This window comes from Apteryx rowi, unplaced genomic scaffold (assembly GCF_003343035.1).
Source record: "Apteryx rowi isolate R43461 unplaced genomic scaffold, aptRow1 scaffold_102, whole genome shotgun sequence".
NCBI lineage: Eukaryota > Metazoa > Chordata > Aves > Apterygiformes > Apterygidae > Apteryx > Apteryx rowi.
This window is the reverse complement of record NW_020447220.1, coordinates 1,487,567-1,504,171: the sequence shown is the minus strand read 5'-3', so window position 1 is coordinate 1,504,171 and position 16,605 is coordinate 1,487,567. Positions and strand designations below refer to the sequence as shown.

The 16,605-nt window shown below is 38.7% G+C and overlaps 1 protein-coding gene across 1 annotated transcript in view; it reads left to right on the top strand.

Moving 5' to 3' along the window:
* LOC112965731 (protocadherin-11 X-linked-like) overlaps positions 1–16,605 on the top strand; it is a 341,170-nt gene that overhangs the window by 238,186 nt on the left and 86,379 nt on the right. The window contains exon 5 of the mRNA XM_026065031.1: positions 1,150–1,161. Within this exon, the coding sequence (XP_025920816.1) occupies positions 1,150–1,161 (12 nt within the window). The remainder of the gene's footprint in view (positions 1–1,149; positions 1,162–16,605) is intronic.

The following is a 16,605-nucleotide window of genomic DNA, read 5'->3' as shown; positions in this document are numbered from 1 at the left end:
AGTTTATAACGAAGGAAGAACTAACTCCAAAGACTAGTTTTGAGACTGAAAATAATCAACATCTTCATACTTGCTACTGAATTACCACCTTTTGTCTTTGCATAGTCAAACTTTCTCTCTTTTCTCTTTAGTCTAAATTTTGCCACTATTGAACGTGATGTAAAAACAAATTTTGTCTGTACATGTTTTGATGCAATCCCAGTTTGTTAGAATGGAAATCAATAGCTGTATACTATTTCTGGTACAAAGGACTTGCATTTAGTAGTAGGCTGARGGAATGTGCTTGACGTATCATAGTTATTAATACTCATGAGCATGACTGCTTTTTATATATATATATGTGTGTGTGTGTGTATATGTACTCTCTGTTTTAATGTATTTGGGTATATAAAGAATTTATAATTGTGAAGCGAACTTGCACAAATCTCAAAACAGTGATCATATTGAAAAACAGCATGAAAAGTGAAAGAAAGTACCTAGTATCACTCCTAGTACCACTTTCTTTCATACTCGCACAGATTTTTATATATACAATATAAAAATAAAAAGTATGACATTCCACCTTAAAATAAGGAGATTGCTTATCAACATACTTCAAAATTGCTCAAGGGTGAAGTTTCTCTGTGAGCAGTACTGGATATTGTAGTGAATACTTGTATGAATGTTTTTATTGGTGTGAATCTGAGATGGGACATCTTAGGGCAGCCGATTTCTAGTACTCTTTGGTCATGAAAAAGACTTCTTGTGCTTTCTTCCATGAGTACTACAAATAATAAAACTTCTGTATTTGTCTCCTTGTAAGGACTGAGAATAGCAACAGCCACTGTATTATGGTAAGTATTGCCATTTGGGATCCCGCTGACAGATAATGTAGTGTAGCAAAGAGGTGTCATTACGATGACTCATTTCACCCAGGTTGTGGAAGGCTGTGATTCATCAGTACCAAGTACATACTACAGAACATAATATCTACTGTAGCCTGAAGTTTTAGAGTCATGGAAAGGCAAGAATAAAATAGATTTTAAAAAGAGGGAGAGAGAAGTCCTTCTACCATTAGTTGAACAAACTAGTTTTCACTTGACATTGATTAAATGACTATGCAATATAAATAGAAAATAAAAGCAGTAGCAATTGAACATGGCAAAAGAGAGACTGGGTAAAGTCACCGTATCWATGAATATGAGGACATGCCAATATTCATACACCTTTGCATAGAATCCTTTCATGTCCTTATTATTTTTCTTCACATTCACTGTATCTTCCAATCATAGGAACCTTGGCTTAGAAAATGATATGACATACAATTTATTTGACTTATTTAAAATAACCCAGGTGATGTATTTTTTTTCTATTTTTCTTTGTGTGGGAATATGTATTTTAAGACCTCCACCCTGAAAAGAATTACTTTAATTATATTCAATAAAAACACTCTCATAAGTTGTTGTACAATTAGGATGTGATTTTTATATATATATATATATATATATGTAATAGTGTGAGGAAACTTTCTTCTCATTTACATCAATCTTTTAGATCCCTAAAACTTTTCTTAACAAAGGGCAGAAGAAAAATTACTAGTTATATAGAAGTTTTGTTTAGAAAGAAAGAGTTCTTATATCCCTCATCTTGCACTTAAATTAACTTTAGATTCTAAACCTCCTTTTCTTACTTAGTTCTTCAGCATATGTGATCTGCTGTCTGAGTAAATTTTGTTGACATTTTTTGCTTCCTGTAAGTTAGGATTTTAAATTCACCTTGAACTTGAGCTGCATAACAACTGAGGATGCCTTTCACTACTTTGTTTTTAAATTTGGCAAAAGATGTATTTGCAAATATGTGTAGAGTCCTTGTGTATGATATCAACTCTACAGCATTGTATATACAGTGTTTTGTTAAATGAATTTTAGCAGTAAATGTTTCCTTTCTTTCTTTTTTTTTTTTTCCCTCTCTCTCTCACAGGGTTTTGCCATAATGTTGAAGTTGTCTTATGGCCGCTAGAGTTTGTTTTCATTATAGATGCCATCTGTGGAACAACTTGGCTTCCGACTCTGTTGGAGAATATACAATGCTTTCAATAAAAGTAATTCTTATGTCAAGACATGGATGCGTTATGGATTGTAAATTTGGAGTTTACTGCCAACCTGTGCCAGATTTTACTTGCTGCTCTCTGCAGTTCTCTGTTGAGCAAAATCATTTCATTGGTATTCTTTAAACAGTTAAGAACATCATTTCAATACTGAAAAGAAAGGACTTCGCAGTGTCTTCGTTTTTTGGTTGTTTAACTCTGTGGGTTATTATATATATATTTTTTAATCACTGGGTAAAAAAGTAAATGTAGTATCTTATTTGAAATCTCATTAGCCTTTGTTTTTAATGTGTACTGCAATACAAATATTAGAGGGGACCCCTCCCCCCCCAATTACCGTAATTGCTAACCTGAATACTATTATGATATAAAATATTTTAATTTATTTGGTCACTAAATGCTGTGACAGCAAGGAGCCCCMGCTCTTGAATGAAGTGTGAAAACACAGCAGGAAGGTTCTGCCCACAGATCTCTCAATTCCTGAAGTCTCCGCACCAAATTTTCTTGATCTCAGCCTTTCTTGCCTTTYGCAGGGCAAAGTTCCCTCGGGCTGGATGAAGGGCAGGGAGTCGCGGTGCTGCTCCCCCTTCTGCTGGCAGGAGGAGGCTTGTGTAGGGCGCTGGGCAGGGACCTGGCCGCGCATGCCACCCCGCCGCTCRGCTGCTGCGGCTGAGCCGGGAACGAGCCGCGGCTCCAACAGAGCCGCCGTGCCAGCGACGGGGCACGGCCTGGGCGGCCTCTGGGCCTGGCTCCGCAGACCTTGTGGAAGAGCGGAGCGAGGAGTTTGCATRCAAGCGGACGGGTCTGCCCTAGGTGACCTCTTCAAACGTTTCTGTGAAACGGAAGGTCTTTGCAGATCAGCACCATCACATGCGTGAATCTGAGAGGCTCACACCAGCATCTTTTCATGGGCAAAAGTGCACGTCCCATACCTGTGAGCTGAGGCAGGGCTAGTTCACAGGCAGGAGCGTTTGGGTTTGACTGTTCCCGCCCGGACTGGATGTGGGCTGGGGTTGTCACTCTGTCCCGTGGCCACGCAGCAAGGGCAGCCTCCTCCTGGCTCAGATTTTCCTTTTGCAGCAGCTCCATTCAAGCACGGTGGTAAGCTCTAGCRTGGGAGCCACGCTTGAAGTGCCTGAGGCTCAAGGGTATATTGGCCACCCTTGCTGCGTAGGGATTGCTGGGGTTACGTGGGTGCTGGAAGAACATTACCGCATTAGATACTCTTGCATCCTTCGTTGTGTCTTGGAGGCGATGGAGGAGATGTGGTCAGATGACAACACTTCACTGGTGCGCGGCTGCACTCCACCCACGTTAGACTCTGAAATACTGGTTGGGTGACCTCCAGCAGCGCAGGTGCTTCAGGTGCTTCCAGTCTGCGCTCACTCACCCGGGTGACAGAAATCTCTTTTCCTACTTCTATCACTAATTTCAAGCAGCCTTGTATACAGAGTAGCACAAAGGTGATTCTGCTATTTCTTTGCCCCGTTTACTCTTTCGGTGAGTGACAGTAAAGGTGAATGACAGGCTCGATGCCCTGAGTTCCTGCCTGAGGCACAGCAGCAGCGCTTGCAGCGTTTCTTTGTTGATAGTGTTTTCATCTCGTTGTTGATCAAAACAGTACATCTTTACTTAGAAAAGCGAAGGATTTAGAGATGTGTTTCCAGTTATTCTACTCAGATGATATTATATATACACTGTATATCAAAAGTAAATCTGTTTTACTGAATTATCACATATTTCTATTTACTATTACATATCTGGTTTGTTAGCATATGTTAGCCTGTGAGGTATAGGAGAATTACTCAGTTGTGTTTCTATTTGTCAACTTAGCTCAGTGAACAATTTTACAGACTTTATATAAGATTATACATTATAGCACACACAAAGTCTGTAAAACTATTATTGTGAGCTAATCTTTGATGTTTATGCATCAAATGACCTCTTACTATAGATTTACCTAATAATGTGATATTTTGGATTTGGAGCCAGGACTCCAAGGTTTTTCTGCTAATTGTCCTTCATGGTGTAACTGAGCTCAGGTTGCCAAGTAGGCAAATCTTTCCAATAGTATCTCTGAATGAAAGTTTCAAATTCAGTTTGTTTATGATGAATCAGGCAAATTATAGCCCAATGTTTTTGTTCCATACTTTGTTTCTTAAACCACTAAATATTATGACTGAGCTCTTGTGACCCTTTTTTTCCTCATAATCCCACTGAAAATACTATTCTAGATTACTGAAATGGGGTATCACCGGACTTTACATTAGATATTTGACACTAGGGCATTACCATTTCAGACAGGTTCTGACTAAAAGTCATCTCAGATGCTCGTTCCCCCAGAAAATGGCAATTTGTTTACCTAAAAGCCATCACCCACTCTTTCCATCTTCATTTTACCTAGCTTTGGGGATGGCTGCAATTCAGTGAAGAGCATGATTTTGGATGTGTATCTATATAAAATGAGTAATGCATGGGTGTTTTGTTTCGAAGCTTACCCACGTGATGTTTTTAAGTACTTTGGGATCCCTAGGTGAAAAGTGATATTGAAATACACAGTATTACGAAGAGAACATTAAATAGCTTGCCTTAAAAATATAAGTGCACAATATRCAGTGTAAAAGATCCCAAAGAATGGCCCAAAGTAGACTATGATCCTGCATGCCATGAGTATTGTGTGGCTCAGCCATGTACAACCAAAGGTAAATGGCTAACAAACTCTTCTGATACGAACAGTGTACTTTGGGAAAGTCCTAAGCATTGCGATTTTTCTCCCCAACTTTCGTACAGTGTAAAAACCATTGCTATAGCTCCTGTCCATCAGATCACAGTTATGTTATCTTCAAAACCTATTAATAAATTGTATTATAATGGTTTAGAAATGATCTCTCACTGATGTGATGATTTAGTTCTTTATTGTAGAAACTGGGTGAAGAATATCAAACTGTCAATTCAATTTTATAAAATTACTTGCTTAATGTAATCAATCGCAAACTAAACTATGCTTACCTTTTCCATTAACTAGAGACTTTAGTAGGTGATGTGCAAAGGATTATGGGGGGATGAAGATGAACTTTCCCCTTATCCACCAGCCCTGTGGCCCATGTTGTAAATATATATTATGATTGAAGTATTTATTGAAGCCAAGAAGGTGAACTACTTCTGACTAGATGTTCAAACCAGAATGTCAATCAGCATGAGCACTGCAACTCATTGTGCTTCACTCTGAGCAGATGGTCTGCTTGTAATTTATTAGCTAATGTGAGACACCATTGATTTAATACTTGGTTACACTGGCTTACGGCTATGCGGTGCAATTTTGCCTTGGAGMATGACCTCAATGAAATCAGCTTTAGGTCTACAGCAGCACTAAAATAAATCATGTGTCTCACCAAAACACTCCTAAAAGTTGACTAGTAATTAAAATTTGCATGGAGATGCGTATATCTAGCCATTCACGAGAACTGTGTTATAGTTTTATATGTTCAGTATATTTGCATTAGTTAAAGTTCTTCATCTAGCTTTGTAAGGGTACATGTAATCATCATTTAAATTGATAAGAATCCATATTTCAGACACATTTTCAGAATTATGACTCCTAATTTATTGATTTTAGCAGAGAGATAAATGTCTAAATACCTTTGAAGATCTGAGAAGTTTGGGGTTTTTTTGCWAACGGTTTATTGCTGACATGAAAATTCAAAACTTACTGGAATTTTTCTCTTGAGTTCATTGAAACTGAAAGAAAAGTTAGGAAGGCACTTTCTCCATTACCTTAAAATTAATATTTTATTTATATTTCTTGCATGAAGTACCTTTCCATCAGTCTGAGATAYATGGTCAAGTGTATTCTTTCCATTTAACTGCAAGTTTTCAAGATTCTCTTGGGATGTGGTATCCAATATTTCTATTAAAAGAGAGCACACAGAATAGAGTTTGACTTCCCTAAGGAAAACAGAATGAAGTTAGCGGAGATTGCTCTTTAGATTCATAAGTAAAAGGGGCCAGAGGAGGGAGGGAGGGAGGGAGGGAGGGAGGAGACTTCTGTGCAGTTAGCAGCACGACTGTGTCACCCATTCTGACCTTCAGTCCTGGGTCCCTGACCATGGAAGGGGCACCCATGCAGGTGAATGTTTTCACAGCTTGTAACAGTAAAGATTAATGTAGGTCCTTGTAGTTCCAGCCTGCAAAATTGAGGGAATTTTATGACGACGCTTTGGCTATCGTTCTTCTTTGTACTCTTGCAAAGCCRTTACTGTTCACATTTATCTGAAATTTGCAGCACCAAATTTCTTCTTGACCAAGGGAAAGAGAAGAATTTTATTTGTGGCTTTACTGCAGCTAATTAGTTTAATTGCTTACTAGTAGTTAACAGAATGGATGAGATTATGGAGCTAAACCAATGCAGGTAGCAGTCTTTGGCCAAACAGTTAGGACTTAGTGATAATGCTTGGAAAAAAGTTAGTAAACAGAGTAATGGAGAAGTGACAGCTTGGATTAATTTCAAAGCAGAATGCTGTTTCTTGCAGGTATATTAGTTTCTAAATATTATATGAACCATTTCTAGAGGCTGAGTTCTGAAGAGCTAGTTTGATTAGTCTGTAAGGACATTTAAAAGACAAGATTGTAGTCCTTTAATCAAAATTTCCCCTCGCCCCCAATATTATTGTTATTATCTTAGAGTTTTGAATCTGTGATGAATAACAGAACTGTAGTGGCTTTGGAAACGTGTAGTGCTTAGCACTTTGAAAAAACTGCACAGCCATAAGAAACAGGAAATTAATGAAAACGTGGCTTGCGCTAATGAGACTAAGGCAGTAGGTCACGTATAGAACCACATCTCGTGTGCTAACGAAGCCACTGGCTCTGCGTGCGGACAAGTGTGAGYTTGTGCAGAATTAACCATTATCAGTTGCACACATCGTTGCTAACCAAGAGAGATTTGGTTTGGTTTTGATTTGGGTTCTGGCATGAAAGATGTCACCACAGCTTAGGAAATCTCAACTGTGACTAAACAGGTCACCAAGTGTTTCCTTATAAAATTGTTTTGAAAATTTATCRTTTTAGGAAAATTCATCACTGGTACTTCACGCACATCACATGTAAGCTATGAGGCATGTGCAGTGTCATTTAATCGGGTCTGAATTAGGTCACGGCTAGCAATCATATTCAAAAAGTCCATTTCAGCTGTTTTTGGAATATTTCAGTTTTTGCTGTATCACAGAGTCTGTTGGCCCTCCATGATAAAAAAGCCACAGAGAAAACAGAAGATCACCGCTGACTGTCCTGGTCTGGTCCTAACAGAATAAATGAGGCACGATCGTGCCAGTTTACAGACATTTATAAATTGCTTATAAATAGAAACAAAGCCAAAATCCTAATATGCCACTCAGGTGTCTACTTATCAATAGTAAAAAAATTAATAAAATTAATTGTCAGTTACATCTTATGGTGATCAGGCAGTTATGATTACCTTTTTGTTTGAAAATGAGTAACAGTTTTTCTTCTGAAATTGGGGTCTTGATAAAGTTACAGAAGCTCTTCAGAATGAAATAYACTTGAAATAGAAAATCAAATATTAGTTAAATGTTAGTGAAGATGAGATCTTTTTCCCATGATCCTTTTGTTTGATGCAAATGCATTGATTTCTATGAAATATGTTTTAAAATATTACATTTTTGATCCCCATCTTGTAAAATCTGACTTTGTTCTCACACCAAAAATGTGTTTCCTGCTGTTTGGAAACTACATGCTCCTGGCAATATTGTTTTGAAATGTTCTTATATTAAAATGTAACACACAATGATAAGAGGAATTATGTTGGTATTAATTCTCAGTTAAACCACACCAAAAATTACTAACTAGGAATTGTAAAGTAATGAGAGGGATTCTGAAACAAATTTGGTGGAAAAGTGGCGTTCTCTGATAATAATAGTGAGCGTTGTTATCCAAAGCAAAGCAAAACTTGTAGGAACTATCAGAATAACCGGTATAGTTGAGAGGATTAAAAACCAGGCAGGCTGAAGAGATGGCGAATAACTTGCAGGCCTGAAACGTGGGTGTCCCCCCTTCCCCCCCCCCAATTCCTATTGATCTGAATGTTGTCTCCCTCCGTACATTGTTTCAATGTTATTCTGGAAAACTGGTCTTTGATATCCCTCTTCCATTAAAGTAAAATGTGAAAGTTATGCAACATTTAGCTGGKTTTTTTTTCCTTTATGAAAACTTCTTGGTATAGGCTGCTCAATGTAATGCCAATGTGGGTAGTGCTGTGCTATGCAAGGCTTGCTTCCTTGAGGCTTTGTCAAGATCATTTCATTCACATTTAGAAGTCATGATGACATATATTATTATCCATATATTGCATTATCTGAATGTCAGAGAAGATCTTTTCTTCTKTATCTGTTCTTGATGGTCTTTTAGATTAGGTGTTAATAGTTATTTGATTRCAAATCGTTCAGTAATGGAGATAGAGAAAGATCTTTTCAAACCTTCGAGGCAGGAAGAGTCTTAGGCCTTATGACTCCAAGGTTTTGGTGGAATGAATGTTTCAAGTCTCCCTAGTAACATGGAGTAATTCATCCTGTTGAGGCACTTGGTAATTCTAGACTACTGCTTTGGCAAATGATACTTGCAATTGCATATTGCAACAATTTGCCAACTATTTGCAGGTACTGAAGGACTGCTCAAGTCCATATGGCATGTATTTTGTCACATTTAATAAGGATTTAATTTGAAATGTATATATTAGAACTTTATTTTCTGTGTAGGGGGAGTGTTGTTTTATATATTACACTTCAGAATAAAAGAATAAAAGTCCACAGTTTGAAAGTTCTTTCCATTCCCAGTCCAGATGAAATCTCATTAAATGTGACCTTAGTGCTAGTGTGTGCTTTCTTTTTACTATAGATATATGTATGTTTGTAACTTCTTAGATTTGTTTTGAATGTTCCCTCCTGCCGCATCATTGGTATCCACAAAGATCGTGAGCAGTTTTGGACCTTTAGGTACATCATCCTGCCTTTCACTGTAATATGGTTTTAGAATTGTAGGTATCATCCCATAAATGTTTCAGATCGTAAAGGGTTGAATGGCTTTCACTGAATTTTGCGGAAAGCAGGAAGGCAGTGAAATTAGTTCATTTTGATTTGTGTACATGAAATTTTGATGCCCACAACTTTGAACAAGATTTCAGAGAGCTTTGAAATTGAGTCCTGCAGCTTCATCCTCCAAGCTGCTTAGGGACCAGCAGAGAGGTCATGGAGAGTCCTGCTTAGATCCTGACCTGCTTAGCTCCTAACATGCTTAGCTCCTAACATGCTCATAAGTAGAACAGATTAGAATAGATCACAGGATCAGAGAATAACTCATGTTGGAAAGGACCTCTGCAGCCCTTCTAGGAAAACCTCCTGCTCAGAGCAGGCCCACCTAGAAGAGCTGCCTCGGGGCCGTGTCCAGTCAGGTTTCTGGATGTCTCCGAGGGTGGAGATACCAAAGTAAATGGGGTTTCCCAGTGCACTGCTGCAGACGTGGTGCCACAAGTGCCGACCAGAGCGAAGGACCAGTGCCCCGTGGGCCGGCTGCGCTTGTGCCATGACAGCCCACGGTGTGGTTGGCTTTCTGTGCTACCGGGGAGCTGCGCCCTGCAGATCCGTGTCGACACTGCCACCGAATGGACTTYGCAGTCCTTAACTAGGTACGTCTTGCCTAGGTCTATGCGCTGTTGCCCTTATTTTCATGAAGAACAAAGGTTTTATGATACAGTCAGCCTTTCACATGCATGACAAGTGGCTCATCACTGACACAAGCTCCCTGTTCCAGTCAAAACCATGGAACTGATAGGAAATTTGAAATTAAATGTCACTAGAGGATTTGAATACGGTCAAAATAATCTACTTTTCACTTTTTTTTTTAGTAATTAACTAGATGGCCATAAAAGGTCGAGCAGAACTACTAACATTTGGTGAAGTTTTTGTGAATAAATGCAAATTAAGATACCCTAGAAGGTGTTAGGCAGTTTTAATAACAGGCAGTCCTACCAGCTCTACATGTTACAGCTTTATTAAAGCTATCCACAGCYAAAAAGAATTGGATCAAAACACACCTGAATTTATCACATCCTCAGATATGCTCTTCCAAGTAAAATGAAGTTGTTTAGTAAAGACCCGATAGTTAAAAACTGTGCTTAAAATCAAGGAACTTGTTTGGCTGAAAGTGATTAAGAGACAGGTCAGGAGAGGGTTTTTAAGTAGGGATTGGGCTAATTTGGTGTAAGATGACTTCTTCAGTGGATGTTGCTAGAGTTGGAGGAGAGTACAGCCTAATGCTTCCAAGTTAATAACCCATGAAAGGAGTTTTGAAATCCCAGATAGTTTCTTATCTTTTGTTTAAATAAAGTAACAAACATATTTTTATATGAGAGCTGACCATTAGGGAATTATAGTAATAAATAAATATTCCCAGAATGATATATGCTATTTTTGTACACATCTTTATTGAAAAATATTCTTAAAAATTAATACATAGGGATATAGATTGTGACTTGATTTCAGAATGCTGATTAATTTGGTCCTCAGTGTACATTTTCCAAAAAAGGTTAATGAATCGGTTGAACTAATGAACTTTCCTTAATTAATACAAGTTTCAATTTTCTCAGAGCAAGGACATTACAGAAGAGAGCAATGAATAACGCAACAAATAAGCACATATTCACCATATTTTTGTCTACTGAAAATAGCATCTGGGTGTAGAAGATTGAGTTGTTTTTCAGGAAGATTGAATTATTTTGCAGCCTTTATGCAAGACACCTAAGGAATAAATGTGTATATGTGTGGGTAAATATATACAGRTATTTCAAGACTCGCTCTGGAGTACCTTTATAGAGAATGTTGAGTTTTTGTTCCTCTGAGACTCTTTTTCTTTCTTAGCTATTTCAAAGAGGTGAAATTCCTACAAGCAAAAATTATAGTTCTCTTAGTTAAATTGGCCTCCAGATCTAAAGGTGGAAAGGTTCCTGCTCAGCGTGGAGGCTTTTTTTTCTTAGTAATGTCTAAAACTAAATTGCCCTCAGGCCTTGAGCAAATGACCACTCTTGCATAAGAGTGTTCACCAAAGTGCTAAACGAAAGGTGGCAGGAGCTGAGCCGCCRGGGCTTCTCGGAGGAGCGCGTTCCTTCCCGCGCAGAGCTGCCAGGGGCGGACGTGCGCAGGGGCTCTCAGCGGACGCGGCGAGCGGGTACCTGCAGCAGGAGCTCAGTAGCTGCGGAGGCGAAAGTCGCCACCTGCCCCTGGCCACCCTCGCCGGCGCGGTGGGTGCGCTCGTGGCAGACGTGAAGGTGTGCAGAGCCGTGTGAGCGTTTGCAGAAGCATATGYTTGAACGCAGGCTTTCCTGTTTGCCTGCAAGCGGCAAACTGCACCCTTTTATCCTAAGGTATTCAACTAACCGTCTCATAGCTTCATACCRCAGCAGGAGATCACTGCTTGTCTGATTTGCTTCCATTTTGGACTCAGTTTCACCTCTCAGTATATACCTGGGACAGAACTTGAGTAATTTTCTCTTTGGGGTCAAAAGTGACTTGTGAAACATGGTTCTACGTAGCTAGGTCTGGAGCTGGAATCAAACCTGTAGTTATTATAGGGCAGATCCTCCAGGCCTTGTACATATTTCAGTCCAAGTCAAACAAACTTTTCAAGTGTGTAAGTTGCATGTATGACTTCAAATTAGGGAAATTTTATTTCCTCTGTAATTATATTAAATGATTTAATAAAGGAAAAGGTATTAAATAGATCATTCCTATTTATAAAAGTAGTATTTATGCTGTTATTCTGCTAAGTAGCTATTAAGGATTGTCAAAATGATTTGTAAAATAGGAAGCTAGATCTTAATTATGTGGACTTTTGTGGTTAGCAAGGCTCCCTATTACATCCTCTTTTAAAGCAAGGGAATTTATTGAGCTAATATACCAAAGTGAAAGAACTAGGTGTGAGGGAGGGAGGAGATGGAGGCGTTGCGCAGGGCTGTTCGGATAGGTGTTCTGCTGTGTGGAGTTTCCTTTGAAATACACTCCAAGGCACTGTGCATTTGGGAACCGCTGGGTGCCTTTGGAGAACTTTGTGTGCTGTTTCACGAGGCCCTTTTTGCTTTAGTTCGTGGATAGAGCAGCTGAAAGATTCCCCAAAGTTTTTGTTTCCTTGAATGATCCTGCGGTTCCTCTTGGAATGAGCTTGGAAGCGAGTCCGGGGCGCTTTTGAGTAGCCCTGGGGCAGTGTGCGCTCGGGCAGAGGAGGTCCCGGGCTCATGTGTGGGGTTGTGCTGAGCGTAGAAAGAAATCGCTCTTGCTGGGTCAAAAGCTCTAGTCTGCAGGGGAGGAAGCGCGCCGGCGGCAGCACGGGGCTCCGAACCAGCTCCCGGGGGCTCCGGGGCGCGAGGCCCCACCTGTACTAACACCAAGGGTAGGCAGGTTCCTGGGGCTTCGCTGACATCAAAACAATTTTTAAATGGCCTTTTCAATCCTTAAACTTCTTTTAAAAGAAAAGGTGCCCTCTTGGTTACTTCTATTCTATTACAGGATTTATATAAATGTTATATGTTTTGATACTGGAAAACGTAATAAAAATAAGTTAAAATTAATACATTATTTTGTAATAAAAATAATCACCGATTCTTGTCCAAACATAATGTTAAACATCTTTTCGACTTATGCAAAAACCATTAGGCAAGCAAAGTCTATGCTTCCTGTTCTCTTTTAAACTAGCCTCCTTATTTACTCTCTGAAGTACCAATGGACCTACTCTTTGGACTAAACCCTTCTTTTATTAAGTAACAGCTTAAAATAAAGCTTCTGTGTTCTTCTACATCTCTCTCACTATGACAAATGGCTTTTGAAACCCCTTTTGAAAGGTTTACATAAAGTTAAAATAACTTTGTAGAGAAGAAATATTTAAACTGTAGATATGGTCTCAAGAGCGTGTATAAGAAATAAATCATACCCTCAAACTTTCTATGTGTATTTAAGATCACAAACATTATTTCAACAAGGTAAAATTGTATTAGTTAACAGTGTGCTAGCAACAGCAATTATCAGCAATATTGCTTTCTTTACTTCAAATTCCAGGAACTTTATTACTGGTGAGGTTACATGATTCAGATTAACCCTATAAGGGCACACAGAACACAGGGGAAAACCATTATATTTCTGTGTTTTGTAATAATTCAGGCAGATAAAGGTTTTAATGTATGTTGCTTTAACGTACAGCCACTTGTGTTGATGCTGAGTTAGTGGCATAGACTGAACAGCTGCTGGCTGAGCAACATACACATGCACACAATAATCAAATGCATCTTTTGAGATGGAAGCTGTAAAAGAAAGCATCTCTAGAATAAGGGTGTTTTWAAAAGGAGAGTTTGTGTTCATAACATRAACAAGGAATGTAAGTAAAACCTAGGGCAGGAAACAGGTTTGTGCCACAGATCCTCTCATACTTCATTCAAAATACTTAGGTGGATGCCTACTTAGTGAAAATAAAAGAAAATAAAATGTTTTCTACTCCTTTCAAGACCCAAGTATCTCAGGAGATTGAAAAACACACAACTGAAAGGGGTCTTGTTTCAAAATCCCTGTTTTTCTCCACAGCAATTACAGGAAATCAAGCATATGAATATGATGATTAACCCTTGTGTTACATTGATTGAGCTGTTTGTACAAACCCAACTATTTTAATATACAGCTCCATCTGTAGACAATAGAGAATATTCAGGCACCRTAATGGAACAATCGAAAGAAGTGGTTCTCGTTCTTCCTGGGAGAGCAGAGCACTACAAAAACAACAGTACAAACATAAGCAAATGAAAGTGTTACCTAAATATCTAGTGACAGTATGCCTTTAGTGCTGATACAAGACTTTGTTCAAAATTTTGTTCTGTGTAATATTCAGTGAGCTTATTTGTATTTTGAAAATAAAATTTGGTTCGCTACACTCATTTTTTAACTGGAGTAAATATTTGCTTGTATTTTCATATTTAACTACATTGTATTTCTTTTTTCCACTGTCACAGATGTAGGCAATTTTCCATCCCTTCCCCCCAGCTCTTTTTTGGCAGCTAATGAATGTAGCCCTTTGGATCTCATCTGATCTTTGGCAGGCTGTCTGGAATTGATGTCCTAGGATGTGGGTAGCTAGCTCGGTAATGATGGTACAGGAAAACTAAACACTCCAAGCTACAAAGCTCTATTCAGAAATTTTATCTCTGATCCAGAGGCAAACTAAAAACTGCTGTAGTCCTATGAATCATGAAATGAATATTCAGTAAGGCACACAGATAGCCAAGGGAATGAAAGGGTGATCCTCCAGGGAAAACATAATAGCAGCAAGTCCGAGTGCTTGGGGTCCTTGTCAGGGGGTTGTTACATATTCCTGAACAAGTCACTGAATCGTTTCTCCATTGTCTTCAGAAAGAAGCGTAATGGTGTAATGCAAAGTATTGTTAGTAAATGGGCTTATATCCATATTCAGTATCCAWATCCTACCATGAGGGACGGTGAAGTCAGTTTGCATTTCACCTGCTTAAAACTAATTCCTGTTTCTAGGAGAGCAATGCAGCAATCCCATCTAGGATTTATCCAGGATGCTAACAGGTGACAAGTGGCATCAAATGGTGCCTGCGCTGCTGTATGGCAGGTGGAGGACTCTGTCACTCTTCTCATCTCTCTGGAATAATTCATTAAATACTTCTACCTGTGTCAGTGGCAGGTAAAATCTATGGTGGAATTACTTGTCTCTATTCTTGTTAATCCCTTGGCTGTCAGCTCTCATCAGGCGTTACATTTGGTCTGCCTTAGCAATTTCTGACATGCAAATGCTTGACTGATGAAATGGTGCTAGACTGCCTCGTATAGGTGTGTGTTGTAGATTTGGGTGTCATGTATTAATCATACAGTAACGATTCTTTCTGTAGTTTGGATGTTTTCTAGTACAGTGTTTAAGTGCAAATAATTGAAATGCTTGAAATTTTTCAATACAATTAGGCATTCATAAGATTCGCCTGTTTTTGCTGACACATCAGGTAGCCAAAATACTATTTTCAATGGATGAAACTGCCCCAGTGCAACTTGTAGGTGTATAATGCTGTAATAAATTTCACATGATGCTGACCGTATTGGTAGTAGTAGCCCTAATGCTTTACTGAAATCTAGCTACCTGGAGGCTGGGCATCAGCTATCATTTACATGGCAAATCTTTGTGTAAAATAGCAAGTCAAAAAGATGATTATATATCTCCCTTTACAGAGAGACTTTTTAAAAAATGTTTAATGAATGTTTAAATGTTTCTTTTATGCATTAGCTAGGCTACAGCATGGTTTAGTTCTGACTCAGTATGCAGTCCTGACTTAGGAAAAAGATAAAATCATCAGTTGAACTTTCTGGTGTTATAAAAGTAGTGAAGTACCGATCAAATAGTGTTGCTGTGTATATGTTAATATTTTTGTAAAGACAGGATGATAGATAATTCAGTCATCTGCAATTAAAGTAACTTCTCCATCCTGAGCAGTGAAGYGAAGGTGTTGCCCAGACTCTGTCAGCTTTACTCCCGTTGAGCACCACCTTCCTGCCAAATGGTCCTCCTGTTCTCCAGGCAAGTACGGCTCCCAGGACGCAGAGCGCAGGATGCCCAGGGACCTACCTGTTAGGCAGCAGCTGTACAGCCGTCTAAAATGAGTGCGTGAGCTGGAAATAGTTCACATATTTACAGTCAAGGGAGGTTTTATCCAACACCGTTTGTTTTAGACTTCTGGCTGTTAATGTTTAAATATTTTCTACTATATTTTAAAAAAATCTCTTGACGAGGTGTTTCTGCAGTTAACATACAGTTTTACTCCTCCATATGACTTGTATTTCCATAGCTTATGCTCCGTTTCACTCTGCTTCTTACCCCAAAATACGATTCCTGTAACTTTCAGCTAGAGAATAGAACTTCCAGTAGCTCAAGCTTTAGAAGCTCTTTATCTCTAGAAGTATGGGGTTTCATCCCTGAGGACAACCAACATTTTGATTGCTAGATGTAGACTCAATAACAGCATTATACATATATGTAGAAAGAAAAGCATGTTCCACTGTCTCTGTGGGATTACCCAGGTTGATTTGGGATATAGACATGAGTTTTACTGCACACATGCATAAATACACATACACACACATATATAATAAAGGAAACAATTCACTCTGAAGTAGTGTTTATCAGAGGGCTTCAGAAGACTAGATGTGTTTTTCATTTTAGTAATACCGTTGCTAGAAAAGGGGAGAAAAATGAGAAGAGCCATAAACATGGTCCATGCAATTTACCTGTACTCATTTAATTGTATTAAATAACAGGTTTATTAATAGAAACATTGAAATAGAAATAGATTTAATAATAGAAATATTGAAACTATGATATTGTATCGACAAATTTAACTTGGAGAGAAGGATGGAGAAAAATGTAATACAAAGCCTGGTGGACGGAACAGGTGATGAACAGGGCAC